The 15,895-nt window shown below is 37.6% G+C and overlaps 2 protein-coding genes across 5 annotated transcripts in view; one reads left to right on the top strand and one right to left on the bottom strand.

Annotated features, from left to right (window-relative positions):
* Positions 1 to 4,046: 4,046 nt before the first annotated feature.
* Positions 4,047 to 12,793, bottom strand: CMC2 (C-X9-C motif containing 2). Of its 3 annotated transcripts, none has more exons than XM_027850390.1 (4): positions 12,699 to 12,793; positions 6,434 to 6,551; positions 5,540 to 5,611; positions 4,047 to 4,711 (listed from the first exon to the last, which is right to left on the bottom strand). In XM_027850390.1, the coding sequence occupies exons 2-4, from the start codon at positions 6,512 to 6,514 to the stop codon at positions 4,625 to 4,627; spliced, it is 240 nt and encodes a 79-aa protein (XP_027706191.1). In that variant the 5' UTR covers positions 6,515 to 6,551; positions 12,699 to 12,793; the 3' UTR covers positions 4,047 to 4,624. The 3 variants fall into 3 exon arrangements, with proteins under 3 accessions (XP_027706191.1, XP_027706189.1, XP_027706190.1); XM_027850388.1 differs by lacking the exon at positions 12,699 to 12,793 and adding an exon at positions 12,560 to 12,691; XM_027850389.1 differs by lacking the exon at positions 12,699 to 12,793 and adding an exon at positions 12,414 to 12,546.
* Positions 12,794 to 13,090: 297 nt separating this feature from the next.
* The window catches only part of CENPN (centromere protein N), a 43,407-nt gene continuing 40,602 nt past the window's right edge, over positions 13,091 to 15,895 (top strand). Inside the window, exon 1 of one of the 2 annotated variants that reach the window (XM_027850385.1) lies at positions 13,091 to 13,255. The gene's annotated coding sequence lies outside the window, so the exon portion shown is untranslated. The remainder of the gene's footprint in view (positions 13,256 to 15,895) is intronic. The other variant, XM_027850386.1, reaches the window with a different exon arrangement.

Raw genomic sequence — 15,895 nt, 5'->3', positions numbered from 1 at the left:
AATTAATTTGCAAACTAACCCCATATTAATACCATGATTTTTTCTTTTTAACCAAACCCATAATTTCATTGGTGGAGGCAACTCACAGTAAGGAAATTCCTTCTACTGATAAAAGTGTTATCTGAAAGTTATAGTCAGAGAGTTGCTTGGAACACTGAGGGGTTAAGTGACTTAGCTAGCTGTGTTCACATAGCCAGTATGAGTCAGGCAGAACTTGAATCCAGTACTTCATGACCCCAAGCCAGCTTTCTATCCACAATATTAGTCTGCTTCTCATTATCAGGATATTTAAATTTAATTAGCCTTCCATTAAGTTTTTCAAAATTTAACAGCTTTTCTAAATCATTAAATTTCTTTTTAGATGATTAAAATATTTTTAAAACTATATTTTAATTGTTTGTCAAATATTTCCCAATCACATGTAAAAATAATTTTTAACATTTTTTTAATAATTTCGAGTTCCAAATTCTCTCTCCCTCCTGCCCCTCCCCCACTCCTTGAAAAGGCAAGCAACATAATATCGATTATATAAATCATTAAATTTCTAAACCAAAAATTTCAAAAGTGAAATAACACTGAGAAATGTATCATTTATGAAGAAAAAACCCATTTCCACTGATACTTGGCTTCTGTGAGGTATTCCTTAATATTTACTGTAAAATGAAAAAAGTTTTATCTTCCAGTTCATTAAAGGAAAATCATCTTATTCCTACATTGATAACACTTTTAAAGAAGTTGTAATACAGGGCAGCTAGGTGGCACAGTGGATAGAGCACCAGCCCTGGATTCAGGAGAACCTGAGTTCAAATCTGGCCTCAGACACATAACACTTACTAGCTGAGTGACCCAGGGCAAGTCACTTAACCTCATTGCCTAGCCAAAAAAAAAGAAAAAAAAAGTTGTAATACAATACCTATAATTCAGAATTCCCAAAGGCAACACTAGATACTTATCCAAATGACTTATTACATAGAATCTGAAGATGGTGGATAGGTGGGAGACCAGGGAAGGTAGGGGCGACTTTCTGGAGCTAGAAGAGAGAGGGACAACCCTCAGAGCCAGTGCAGCATAGACAGGCCACAAAACACCCTCTTTTTAGTGCCATATTTAAAGTTATGCATTACACAGCAGGAAGTATCAAGTGGTAATAAATATTAACATGATTCTCTTCCTCTTGAGTTCAGTAGAATGTAAGTGCTCTGAGGGCAAAGACTGTCATTTTTGTCTCTGTATCCTTAGCACCTAGCACAGTGCCTGGCACATAATAAGCACTTAATAAAATGCTTATTGCATTTAATTATTTAAGACAACCCATGAATCTGTGTTTTCAAAAGACAAACTATAAATTTGAAGGCATTTTCCTTGCAAATAATTCTAACTTTGATCTCTCCCCACTCCAGTCTCCCATCTGAGGTAACAACTACTATAATAAGTGTTTTTTATACAGTGCTCTGAGGCTTGAACTGGATGTCCATCTATTATCACAGTTGAGCCTACTTTGTGAAATAAGTGATACCCCATTTTTGCAGATAAAGAGACTGAGGCTCAGAATTAAATGATTCGTCCAGGATAAAATCACTAGTAAGTATCTGAGGTGAAATTTCACAAGCCCAGCTCTCCCCAAAGATTCCAGGTTCATTCTTTGTCCTACCCACTACACCGTGCTTAAGTTTGCCAGTCTTAATTTTGCAATCAGAAGGATAGTGTGTGCTAGTGTTAAATATAAAATTTGAATTCACAGGAGTTCTACTCTTCACTGAGGAAATCACCAAAGACTAACCAGAAGAGAAACTAGATCTTAAAAATGACTAAAAGAATACTTCACCTCTAAATTTAGGACACAGTCAAATTTTTCCCTTAACAAAGGCCCAGACAAAAAGGCATTAAGGTTTTAAGAAACAGAGGCAACTAGGTGGTGCAGTGGATAGAGCTCTACCTTTGGAGTCAGGAGGACCTGAGTTCAAATCTGGTCTCAGATACTTGATACCCTCTAGCTGTGTGATCCTGGGCAAGTCACTTAACGCCAATTGCCTTACCAAAAAGCAAAACAAACAAACAAAAAAAACCAAGACCAGTTTTACAAGAGTAATGTTAAACAGAAAAAGAAAAAATACCTATCATAATCAAAACAGTTCATGAGATATACTAGAGAGCAGGCTGGGCAACTCTAAAAAATCAAGGAATTAAAAGTGACCATAAACAGAATGAGAATATGAACTCATTTAAATTCAAACTTAAAAATAATTTTTAAAAACATCAATATAAAATGGCAACTTACTCTTCTTCTAGGGGGGCCAGGAATTATCTAGGATAGAATTAGAAAGCTTTGTCCAGACAGAAACAAAGAAAAGTTGGGTAGCAGATCTAGGATTATATATCCACAATACTTCAATGATTAGAAAGTTCGTGGTTAAACCATTCTTTTCTAATTATAGGGATAATGCCAGTGGCTCTTGGGTTTTAAATTAAAAAAAAAAAGGCCCCAAATACCAAAAAAAAAATATGCTATTTGGTACTTTATCTCTGGTTTGAATTGTCCAAGTTTCACAGTTGCCAGCAAGATTATGTACATCATTCATAAACTGTCTGCCTTTCCCCTTTGGCTACATTACACCACCATCAGTGTTCTTTGAAATGGAGGATTAAGTCATTGTAACATAAATACTTAATCATATGTTCATATTAACAAAGTATTAGCCATGAAAATCAAACCACTTATTTTTGAAGCCTTACCTTTTTCCTTATGTTGCTTTGGATTCTACTATGAAAACTGATCCAAAAATCTCTGCAAAATTCTGTAACTAGTCCTCTGAATACTAAATATAATTCCCATGTAACATGGAAAAAAAACAGAGCACTCAAAAATATTTAAGAATTGAATTCAAATGGCAAATTTATGCCTATGCAAAATTCTAAAAGAAATCCCAAATCAGAGTGGGTTGCATGAAAGCCAGGACTCTGGACTGAATGACACCAGCTTCCTTCTCAGAACTATGATTCTATATCTGCAAATGAGATGGAGAACATGTTAGAAATAAAATCTACTCATGATTATTTCCCAAACATGAGGCATTGTGACGGGTCTTGATATCAGATAGCAGACACATAACTAGGGCTGAGAGATTATGTTCTTTGACTTAAGTGTCAAATTAGAGGACACTAACCGAATTTGGAGTCCTTTAGTAACATAGAAACAACTGAGCTTAGCATCTAGTTTCCAAGAAAAATGGGTTAAAATAGACATTGTCATACTTTTTCCTTTCTGGACTCCCCAGTGAAGTTTGCCCTTCTCCCCTTCTAGCAATGAACTAACGTGCCTCATGACCTGCAAAACCAAGTAAAAATGTGTATGAAAAAGTTGAGTGCATATTTTATGCCTCTTGTTCCAGGCACAAAATTATTAGTTATAGCTCTGGGCCACTGGTTACATTAGTCTCTCTTACAATTTTAAAAAAAGTCTACTTATCAAATGAAAGGTTGGGTCTATCCATGGTACTAAGTGGATTCTTTTTAATTTAGGCTGATTGCTTCAGTGCAGTGTAAATATAAAGTACTTTCAAAAACCAGCTTCATTACTTTACAGACATTTTTGCATATGTTTAACCACTCAGAAAAAAACAGCAAAAAATTTTCAATATTTGGACACTAGATCCTTATCTGTGGTTTCAGCAGCATAAAGACATCCTATTGATATGTGAACTGATCAATTGCAAGGCCAAGGCTAATTCTAGAATCACATTCAAATCCAAGTATAGCAGTATATTACATAACATACACATCTATATCTGCAAATTTATATACTATATATACCCTCCAATTTGCATATAGCTATTATATATGTATGTGTGTGCATTTGTGCGCGTGTGCGTGTCTCTATAAAATGAATGTATTGGCACTGGCAGTAATGAATACATGTTGATAATTCACCCAGTTCTTAAACTTCTTAAAATATTTTCACGTCTTAATTGTGTTCTCTCTAAAATTAGACAAAAGCTCAACTGGTTGAAAAACTATCTTGAAAACCAAAGAAAGGTATGATGTCACAATTTGTATAACAAATTTTTAATCACTGAGAAAAACCACTTTCCATTATAGATGAGAAGACAGAACATTTTTATCTTGAGCTAAAGATTCCCAGGACTCTCCATGCTTTAACTTATTCCACTACCTTTTTTAAAAGATTTTTTTCAGCCATAACAATTTGTGAAGTGTGGAAGATGGCTGAGGTCTTGTGAATGGAACGCTGACACTTTCAGATACTGAAATGAAGTATTAATATTTTTATGTTGCCATGAAAGGAAGGCTGATAGTAACATCTTTCCTTCACCTGTCCCAATGCCTCCAGGTTAGTAGGCATAAGGAAAATAATGATTTTCTTATAGGAGGCAGTAAACAAATAGTCATTATTCAAATGTTGATGTTTTGCTGATGGCAAGGAAGGTTCAGTCTTGTAGTCTTGCAAGTACAAGAGTCTTATACTATCAGTTTCCAAATTCTCTGCAGCTCATAAAAGGGTTCATCGTTTAAGAACTATTGAGTTCAAACATGGTGACATTCTTCCAGCTACTAGCTAAATGTCCAGATGTTCATTCATCAGCCAAGATATATCCAGTAAAAGCAGAACTCAGTTCTCTGACTCTTCTGAAATATTAGAAAATTTCCGTCGCTTAGCTTCTCCAATTTCCCTGTTCTTGGCCCTCCTTTCTCCATACTGGAAGACAGACAAACAGTGGGGAGAAGGATAGATTTGTATGTGGAAAAAAAAGGCAGCTAATTATGTCACTAGATTTCACTGAAGTTCAGGTTGTGTTTAACACATTTAAGAAGGGAGAAATTTTTTAAAGAATTTATTTGTTCCATATTTCCAATTTTTTACTTGCAAAGAATCTATTGGTTAAAAGAGACATTTTGGACATCATTTACTTTAATGTCCTACAAGAATCACATATATCTTTTATTACAGTATCCATGATATAGATGATCATTTATTCTGAGCTTGAATATTTGTAGTTGTTCATTGTTAGAAAGCTCCTCTTTATACTAAGCTTAAATCCATCTCCTTGTTATTTACTCCCATTGCTCCTACACATGTCTTTTGGGGATATACAGGAAAACATTCTGTTCCTTGAAGATGGCTATCAGCTGTTCCACTTATGTCTTATCTTCCCCAATTCCTTTCATGGATCCTTCTATAACAGTCTCTAGCCCTTTTACCAACCTTTACATTCTGATTCCAAGTGATGGTGGTTAGTTACTTTTATCCCTATTTCAGATCAGCATTTTTATCTAGTTATTAATGCATTTTTTATTTTAAAGATTCTTAGATCATTCTCTCCTTTACTGAGGAATTAGAGAATGAGATAGCCATCTGAAACATACATAGACCTTATATGTAACTCAAAAGGTCATACGCCTTCTGCACCTGATCAGAAGTGAGGGGCCCTTGGTCATGCAGTCTTTCTGATTTTGACTTCCTGGGGGAAAGGGAAGTTCTTTGGTAGCTCCTTTTCCACCTTCCAATCTACTAAGGTGGTCTTACCTCCTTTTTCAGGCATTTCCGCATCTCACGATCAAGATCATTACAGTGACCAAAAAATTTCAGGACACTGTGCTATAAGGCAAAAAACACAAGATATTTTATTCAATAAAATGGAAAGGTCTCTACTGTACATATGTACATTTAGCTAATTCTTGTAGAATTATTATGTGATTTTCCATTCATGTGTCAACTTTATTTAAAAAAAAAAAAAAGAACCAATGTGTGAATTCATTAATATGAGGAAATCCTAACGAGGAAACTTCTATCAAGGTTTTCCTGACTCTGCAGCAAGCTCTCTATGACACCAAGATTGCCTCTGATTAATTTGATGATAGTTAATTAAAATGTCTAAATTCTTAAATAGAGCTACCTGGGCCCATGTTACCAAAAAACAAAAGGTTCTTTTTTTGGGGGGAAATGTATTAACTCTCACTTGTTAAGATTACTTTCATTAACTTATTAAAATCCTATCAAAGAGACAAGTTCTAGCTCAGGTGGGGCTTCATCCTCAACACATTCAGGGCCTTCTGCGTACTCTAGGTCTAGTGTTTCTGGAAAATATGGTAACACAATCATTTGGGTCATACTTGACCAAAGATATTTTTTAAAGTACTTCTTCAGGATAACTTTCAATGACTATCAAAATACTCTGTAATATAAAAACATAAAGGGAAAATACTAAATTCATTATTTTAGTTTGAATTGTGAATTCCAAACACAAATATATTTTATAAATCATTTGGGATTGTCCATACTATATTATCTTCCCCATTAGTACAGATAGCTATGACTATTGTAGTCAGTTAATAGGAACATCTAATATAATAATATAATTCAGTAATAATACTCAAGACTAATTTCTTTTCAAAGAAATTACATTTTTTGAATTCTTACCTTTTTGTGGCATTCTTTTAATAGATTAATTAAAATGTTACATTCCTCAGTGTGCAGGTGTGGAGATAAGTCTGGATGCATCTCTGGTGGATAGTGGACCAACACAGAAATTTTCCACCTGTTAACAAAGCAAAACCTTGAATATGTGTATATTGCAAAGGTTAATACACTTGCTTCATGGCACTGTTCTCAGTTAGCATATGTTAACTCTATCAGAATAGAAACAAATATTTAAATTCCTTAAGTGTCAAGTAGTCACCTGAATCAGAAAAAAATTCATTTCTCTGTTCCTACAATGATTCCTTCTGCCTATCAAATGTGCTTTCATAGAATTTAAGGACAAAGCTTTAAGGCAAAACACTTAAACAGTACTGATAACTTTCAGAACTACAAGAAGATAAGAATTTCTTTCAAGAAACTTGATTTACTTAATATGCTATTTTAGTTAATAATAACTAAAGAGGCTCACATCTACCTCCTTATCCCAACACACACCATTCCCCTAGGAAGCTGTGGTAAATCTTTGTAATAAACAATCAGAGCTCTTCCCTCCGACACCTGTATCCCAATGATTGTCTGAAGTTCTGAGGATGCCATCTGATTGATAAGAAACATCACTGTATCAACAAATTTCAAATTATTATTACTAAGGTGATGCTACTGTTGATTTAAAAATATCAATGAAAATTATTTAATACAGAATTATGATTTCATTTTTTTACTGCTGAATTGTGACATAGAAAACCTTTATGGGAATATGAATATTTTAAATGTTTCAGTCATTTAATCAAATCAGTTATTTTCTTTAAAATAATTATAAAATAGAAGCAATCAATGTACATATATATATATGTAAAATATATAGAGAGAAACAAAATACATGTAAAAATGTGAGCCAGGGAAATGGTGCTAAATAAAGATATACAAATAAGAAATAAAAATGAAGATACTGCAAGTCTCAAAAAAAGTAACAATGATCAGTATAAATACTGGGGCAAAGATAAGAAATAAACATTGATATAATGTTTAGAAATAAACAAAGATAAGAAATAAAATAAGAAAAAAATTGTGTGTTAATGCTCAGGTGACAAGTTTGGGATACAAGAAGTTAGGAAACAGAATTCTAAAAGCCTAAGCAGTTAAATGATGCAATGAACAGAGAACAAGACTTCCTGAATTTGAGGACGTTTACTAGCTATGTGACCCTAGGCAAATCACTTAACCTCTCTCAGCATCAGGTTCCTCATTTGTAAAATGAGAATACTAATAGCACCTACCTCACAGAGTTATTGTGTGTATGTGTGGGAAGGGGGGAGGGTCCAAATGAAATAATATGTAAAGCACTTTATATACCTTAAAGTGCTATATATAAATCCTGTTATTATTATTATTATTGTTAATATAAAAGACTTGCCTTTGGGATAGTGATTTCTTTTAATAACCATAGGGTCTTTGAAGCAGGGTGCAAACTATGGCCTGCCATCTGTTTCTGTACAACTCAAAAGCTAAGATTTTTGAATTTTAAAATAAAGATTTATTGCATTTAAAATTGTTAAAAACCATTCTCAATTCACCATGGTAGGCTTTATTTGACCCTCAGGCAATTGTGAAAATATGGCCACAGATTGTACCTGACTTATAAATTGTTCCTCCCCTACACAGTCATCTATGAGAACACCCATGCTACTTCCACAAGAACCACAGCAACATAGAAACTATGTTCAAAAAAGAGAAAAAGAAGAAGCTACGAAAAGCAAGAAATAGCTTAGGGAAGCTGACCTTTGGGAGAACAATTACAGATAGGCCAATTTAGTGGTACCTATTTTTCAAAAATATTTACCCTTTTTTATCCTCCCTACTGCCTATCCAGAATTAAGACTACTACTATTACTTACAACAGTTCACCTACAACATGGGTAAAATTAAATTGTAAGGTCCTTGAAGGCAAGGACAATGTTGTAACTTTGCATTTCAAGTGCTTAGCACAATGACTTGCATATGGTTATAAAAATTCAATTTGATACAAGTTTTATTAAGTTCCTACCATGTGCAAAGCACTATACTAGATATTGGGTACAGAGTCTTAAAAACAGTCCCTGGACTTGACAGGCTTATGTTATACTGGTGGGAAAGGGGTGGGGTGGGTGTGTATACAACAGGTATGCAAGTATGTGAGTAAACAGAGCAATCAACACAAAATAAATTTCAAGCTTTAGAGGGTGCAGTTACCTGGAGCAGAGAAAGAATTGGAAAAGCCTTGTGATAGAATTACATGCAAAATGAACCATCTCATTCTATTCCCTTCTCTCCCATTACTTTTGGAAATTTGCCCTATTCATTCTCTGATTTTTTATCATCTCCCGTTTCTCCTGGCAGCATGATACAGTGGAAAGCACACTAGACTTGAGTTTGAATACTGTCTCACTATCTATGTGGCTTTGGGTGGGTCACAACCCCTCTGAGAGCTCCAGTATCAGCATTCGTGAAGATACACACACTTGTACTTTTCAGTACTGCTCCAAGGACCAAATGAGGTAATATATGCAAAGCACTTTGCAAACCCTTAAATGTAGGAATATGTTTAAATCTCTCCCACCCTTAAGAAACCTTTACTTTAAACTGCCATGTTCTCAAACTATGATATTATTTCTCTTCCCTATAACAACTAAATTTCTAGAAACAGTAACTACATTCTTCTCTCCTGGCAACTTTCTCCCTTGACTTCCAAGATACCTTTCTCTCCTGATTCATCATCCATTTCCTATCTCCTAATCATGGGTGTGTGTCCTGGAAGGCTCTGTCCTGCACCCTCTTATCTCTCTCTTTTTTAAATGTCATCAGCTTTCATAGTAACAGACCGATGACTTCCTAATCTACATACCCACTCCTTATATCTTTTTTAAACTTCAGTTCCAAATCACCAATTGCCTGCTAGACATCCGTATATGCATGTCCCATCAACATCTCAAACTCAACATCTCCAAAATGGAACTTAATACATCTGAGAAATGATAGGCTTTAGAGAAATCTGGGAAGACTTCTATGAACTGATACAGAGTAAACATAAACTAAGAGTACAATTTATTCAGTGAGAACTTTAGGGGTGAAAAAAACAACTCTGAAAGACTTAAGATCTCTGATTAATGCAATGACAAACTATGATTACAGAAGACCAAAAAATGAAGCATGTTACCTGCTAGAGAGGTGATTTTTAAAACTGAAGAATAAGATACATCTTTTTTATTGTTCAACAGAATGGATAAACAGGAGAAAGAGAAAATAAATGCTTCTTAATTGGAAGAAACACTAGAATTAAAAAAAAAAATAGAACTCATTTTTCTCCCTAAATCTACCCCTCAACTTGACTTTCATACTTTTGTTGAGGGGCACATCATTTTCATGGCTTATAAGCCTATTACTACACATAGCCTTCCTTTATTGCCCTCTTCTTTACCCTCTAACCAGCTACCAAATCATGTAAATTCTTAACCTGGGGTCAATGAATTTAAAAAAAAATTTTTTATAACCATTTCAATGTCATTGGTTTCCTTTGTAATCCTATGTATTTTATTTGGTACATTTAAAAACATTATTCTGAGAAGGGATCTATGACACAAAACAACAGTTAAGAAGAATCCCTGCGCTATAGTATTTCTCACACATTTCCACTTTCTATTCATTTACATCACCACCATGCTAGTTCAGGTCCTCATCTTCTTTCCCTCAGAAATTAACTTAATTAGCCTCTATCCTCCATACAGCTACCAAAATAATCTGAAAGTACAACTCTGACCACATTACTTCCCTGCTCAAAAAATATCTAATGTTCTAAACTGCCTCTAGGATAAGATACAAACTTCAGACTTGCATTTGAGATGCTCAATTACATGTCTCTTCCAGCTTGAGCTCCAAATCCATCATCCGATGCTAAATTAGCTTCATTTCAGCTTTATGTCACCTGACCCCCTTTTTCATACACATTCTACCTCCCAACAAAATGGACTATTAGTAGCTGTTCCCAAAACCCAACATCCCATTTCCAAGCTCAGTGCATTCACAAATGCTGTGCTTAAGCTTGAAATGCACACTATTCTCATTTTGCCTCTACACAATTCCTACCAATTCTTTGTAACCCAGTTCCAATGCCACATCTCAAGAAGTCTTCCCGAACATTATAACCAATAACCTTCTACCTTTAATATCAAAGGGTGCTGTTGTACCTCCTCTACCAGATTGTGAAGTCTATGACAGGACAGACAAAATCTAACTAGACTTTGTAAACCTAAATCCAAACTCTAAACCTAACCCAACACTCCTAGCATAGGACAGTGTTTTGCACTTAACTGTTTGAACTTAAAAACTAGTTAAATATCTAACAGCCCCCAAAAGTCAACGATGAGAAGAAAGGCCTCCACATACACCAAGACATTTATAGTAGCATTTTTTTTGTAAATGCAAATAACTAAAAACAAAGCAGATGCCCACTGACTGAGATGTGGCTAAACAAACTGTAGTAATGAATGTAATGGGAGTATTACTGTGCTGTAAGTACAAGGTACTATATACAAACAGTTCTCACTTTACCTAAATTTGCATTAGCAAATTCGACTTAAAAGAATTCTGAAAGAAATCTACATTCCAAAAATATACCTGTGTTAACTTTACTGTACAGTACTCTGCTCTCCCCTTCCCCCCCACCCATCCCTCAGGTCTTCCCAATCCAAAAAAACCAAAAAACAACCCACAAACCAAAAAAAACCTCCAAATGGAAAAAACACTAGACGGGTCAGGGCCACCTACGTTTGAGACATCAGGCACCAAAAGAAGAGACTTTTTACACAGGGAAGTATATCCCACTGAGTGTCTGTCCTCATCCAAAGTATCCTCAGTCCTCTCCTGTCGGTGTGCAGGTCCAATCCTGTCCTTCCCCTCCCCCCAGGCAAATTCCCATTATATAGAGAGTTTTAAGCAGAGGTCTGAAGAATTTACTTACAGTAAAGCTGAAACTGATGAATACACATAACCATGGAAAGACATGAACTGATGTGAAATTAAATAAACTGAACTAAGAAAACAATATACACAAAGCCTGCAAAAATGTAAATGAAAGAACAAAAAAAAAACAGTTGGAATTGGTTGGATTCTGTGAAATTATATACTAAGCCCGGCCTCAAAAAAGATACCCATTCCACAGTTTTCTGCATAAGTAGAGGATCGTATAATCCACATTTTTTCAACATGTTGATTAGCTTTGCAGAGCTTTCTTATTTTTTAATTTTCTTATGCAGGGATTCTTAACCTGAGATCCTTGAACTTATTTTTCAAAAGATGAATGTATTTCAGTATAATTGGTTTTCTGCTACGTTTTATCTCATGCATTTGAAAAGTCTTCTGGAAAGGGTTCCACAGGCTTCAAGAGACAGCCAAGGGGGTGGGATAGGGTGGGTGAAGGAAATAAAAAGAAAGATTAAGAATCCTTTGTCATAAGGGATGCTCCCAGTGAGAGGGAAAGGACAGAGGAGTAAAGTTAGGTGATAAAAAAAATTACCAAAGTGTTCTAAAAAGCCTGTATTTATATATTTAGGATTAGTTAACTCAAATACTTAAAATAAGAGGCATCTAGGCTCAGTGCATAGAGAAATGGGACTGGATCAGGAAAACCAGACTTAAAACATTTAAGAGTTGTACGACCTAGGGCAACTCATTAACCTCGAGGTCTGCCTCAGTTTCCCGAACTGGGGTTAATAATAAATAATAAAATGCGGTTAAAATAGCACCTACTTTCCAGGGTTATCGCAAGAATATGTATGCAGCGCTTGACACACAGTAAGCGCTTAATAAGTGTTTATTCCCTTCCCCTTCCCTAACAAGTGCACAAGGGCGTGCCTCTTTTATTTATGCCAGTTTCAGAGAGCCTGAGTTCAAATGAAGCCTGGCAGGTTCTGCCCCTCAGCTCTGTGACCTTGGGCAAGTCTAATACCTTCTCTGGGCCTCAGTCTCCCCATCAGTGAGTCAGGAACGCAGGCGGAGGGGGTGGAGAACGTCTAAGATCCCTGGCAAATTTAAATCGAATACTGACGGGAGCCCGAAACCATTCCACCGAGGAAGTCCAGGGCTGAGTCTCACCTCAGGAGATGCTCCAAAGGTCGCCCGGGGAGGAAGCCCCAACCGCCAGACCCCAAAAGGCCGATCTCTCTTGGCCAACGCCGCCGCTCGGCTCTGGGTACGAGGCCGCGGTCACGCGCATGAGGGTCCCCACACCTACCCCAGGCGGCGACCTCGGCTCCCCGAGGTCAGAGAATAGCGAAGCAAGGGGGCGGGAAACAGCCCGAGGATGACGTAGTAAGGCACCAGCCAATTGAAGACCTTCTTGTCCGCGAGCACGAAACTCCTGCCAGCTAGTCCTCCTCCAGGAAAAGCCTGTCTCCCTCACGTAGGTCTCGCACTAGGCCTGGGCGGCTTTACTAGAGGCGCTGGGGAAAGTGTTGCGGCTCCCCAAGGTTCAGAAGTTCCCGTTTCTCCATAATTCATGAAGTCAAAAAACTTTGAATCTATCCAAAAAAAGAAACTACCTATATGTAGATTTTAAAGGGCCGTCTCGCTAAGTAGAAAGGAGCCGGGACCCCAGTAGTTTCTTCCACTCCCCCCAATCACAGGATGTATGGTACTTCCCAACTCCGGGTTGACGGTCGGTGGGGGCGGGCCTTTGCAGACAGCGTAAGCTCCAATTGGTGGAGTTTGAAGGCAAGTAGGACGAAGCCTGCACTGGCGCGATCGGCGAACTCGATATCCGCCGAGGAAGCGGGAGCTGCTTTAACCTAGGTAAGGCGTAGGGGGCTGGCCCTGGACACATCTGCTGTTGGTCATCAGCCGCGGTCGCAGAAGCATGTTGATCTCCGGTGGGAGGTTTGGGGCATTCGAGGTATCCAGGGACTTCTGCCTCCCTGTCACGGAGCTGTCCTTTCAGAAATGCCCTGGCTGCGCCTGGGGCGCCGATTTCTGGGCTTGCCAGGCTTAGATCTCGCTGTTCTGCTATCGTCATGGCAACAAGACAGTGCTGTCTTCTTCCTCTCCCTCACCATTCCTTTCTCCTCCCCTTTGCCCCCTACTTCGCCAGGAGAGGCTAAGTGAAGCTGCAGTGGCGGCTCTCTCCCCCTCCCCCAGGAAATTAAGGTTTCTGGGGTCCTAGCATTATAGATCAAGAGCTGGAAGGCACCTCTGATGCCATTTAGCCCAACCGTCTCATAATACAGCTTAGGTAACTGAGACCCAGGAAGGTTTGGTGGCTTGCCCTAGGTCCCTCAGGGAGTAAGTGGTAGAAACGGAATTTGAACCTAGATCCTTTGATTTTAGAGTCAGTGCTCTTTGCACTCCAAAATCCTGCCTGTCCTTTGCCTCCCCTTTGGCTCTTGCTACTTACTGTTTTGGTTTTCCTCAGAAACAGGGCAAGGCACAGTGCTAAGCTCTGGGAAAGTAAAAACGACACCCGATTGATCCAAGGACACTTAGATGAAGATGGGAATATGATACAAAGAAGCATAATAATAATAGTAATAGCTAACATTCATATAGCGCTTTAAAGTTTGCAAAGTGCTCTGCATATATTTTATTCTTATCAGTTGAGGTAAGCTAGGTAAGTGCAGCAATTGGAGCTTTGGGCTTGGAGTCAGGAAGACCTGAGTTCAAATTCAGCCTCAGACACTTGACACTTACTAGCTGTGTGACCCTGGGTAACTCACTTAACCTATGTTGCCTTCAGTTTCCTCAGCAGTAAAATGGGGATAATAATAGAACCTACCTCCCAGAGTTGTTGTGAGAATCAAATGAGATAGTGCTTAGCACAGTGCCTGACCCATAGTGCACTTAATAAATGTTTGTTCCTTCCCCTTTCCTCTCAGTAACCCTAGGAGGTAGGTGCTATTATTATCCTTATTTACAGATGAATGAAGAAACAGGTGGTTAGAAAAAAAAGGGGGGGTTAAATGACTTTCCCATCAGCACATAACTAACTAGTTAAAGCATCTGAGGCAGGATTTGAACTTGGTTCTTACAGACTCTTAAGTCTAGCACTGTTATCTATTATGTCATGTAACTGCCAACGTAAATAAAGTAAGATGAGCAAAAGAGACAGCCAGACAAAGGGTACTTTTTGAAGAAGGGGTGAAGGAACTCATCTGAGAGGAATTAGGAAGGTGGTGGCACCTAGGCTGAACCTTGAAGAAAGACAGTAATTCTGAAAAGACAAGTAATGAGGAAGGAATGCATTTCAGTGGGTGCTAAAGTTTTGGAAAAGGAAGATCAAATTCTGGAATCATTTAGCTGAAGGTCCATGAAATCAAGTATTGTGAAATGAGGCAGGAAATACCTTCCTTTAGGGTATGTGCCATTTTGGAGCTGGATCTTGTTTGTCTCAGATCCCTGTCTAAGAAGTATGTATTTTAGAGAAAAGTGGAAATTACTAAAGGCTATTTTGAGCATTGGAGTAAGGTTAAAATCTTCACTTTAGGAAGATATTTTGTCAGTTGTATGAAGGATGGATTAGAGAGTTTAGATAAGACATAACCCTTGCCGTCAGAGTATACAGTATAGTAGAAAGCAAAGAAGGAAACAAGCATTTAAATGACTGAACAACAAAAATGTGTCAAACGCTCTGCTAAATGCTGGGGATACAAATAAAGGCAAAATCAGTCAAGGAATATACATTCTTTTTTTTTAATCTTTTTTTTTTTTTTTTTTTTTGCTAGGCAATGAGGTTAAGTGACTTGCCCAGGGTCACACAGCTAGTAAGTGTCAAATGTCTAAGGTCAGATTTCAACTCAGGACCTCCTGACTCCAGAAGAATATACATTCTAATAGAGAAGACAATGTGTTTGCATATAGACAAAATATGTGTAAAGTAGATGGAAAGTAATCTGATAAGGGAAGGCATCGGCAGCAGGAGGGGGCCAGAAAGGTGTCTACAGAAGGTGGGACTTGAGCTGAGTCTTTAAGGAAGCCAGGGAAAATGGGACAGAGTAGGAAGAAGAGGAGATAACATTTTAGGGTGGGGGAGATAGCCCATGCAAAATCATAGAAATGAGTATATCATGTGAGGACCTGCAAGTAGGCCTAGGGAGTAAAACATAAGAAAACTGGAAAGGTACTATGGAAAGGGCAAAGTTGTGAAGAGCATTGCCAAATAGAGGAATTCACGTAGGGAGCCATTGAAGCTTACTGAAGGAGGTAGGTAAGGTAATGTAGTAAGGCCTACATCTTGGAAAAATAACCTTGGCAGCTAACTGGAGTTTGAGTTGGAGTTGGGAGAGGCTTGAGGCAAAGAGAGCTGTGAAGGCTGTTGAAATTGTCCGAACAAGAGATACAGAGGACCTGACTTAGGTTTGTGGTTGTGTGAAGAAAGAGAGAGATATGACAGTTGAACCTATGGGAGTTGATGAGATCACTAAATTAAGGAATAATAAATAA

This window comes from Vombatus ursinus, unplaced genomic scaffold (genome assembly GCF_900497805.2).
Source record: "Vombatus ursinus unplaced genomic scaffold, bare-nosed wombat genome assembly UNPS02009062.1, whole genome shotgun sequence".
In the NCBI taxonomy this organism is placed as follows: domain Eukaryota; kingdom Metazoa; phylum Chordata; class Mammalia; order Diprotodontia; family Vombatidae; genus Vombatus; species Vombatus ursinus.
This window is presented reverse-complemented; position numbering and strand designations above follow the sequence as displayed.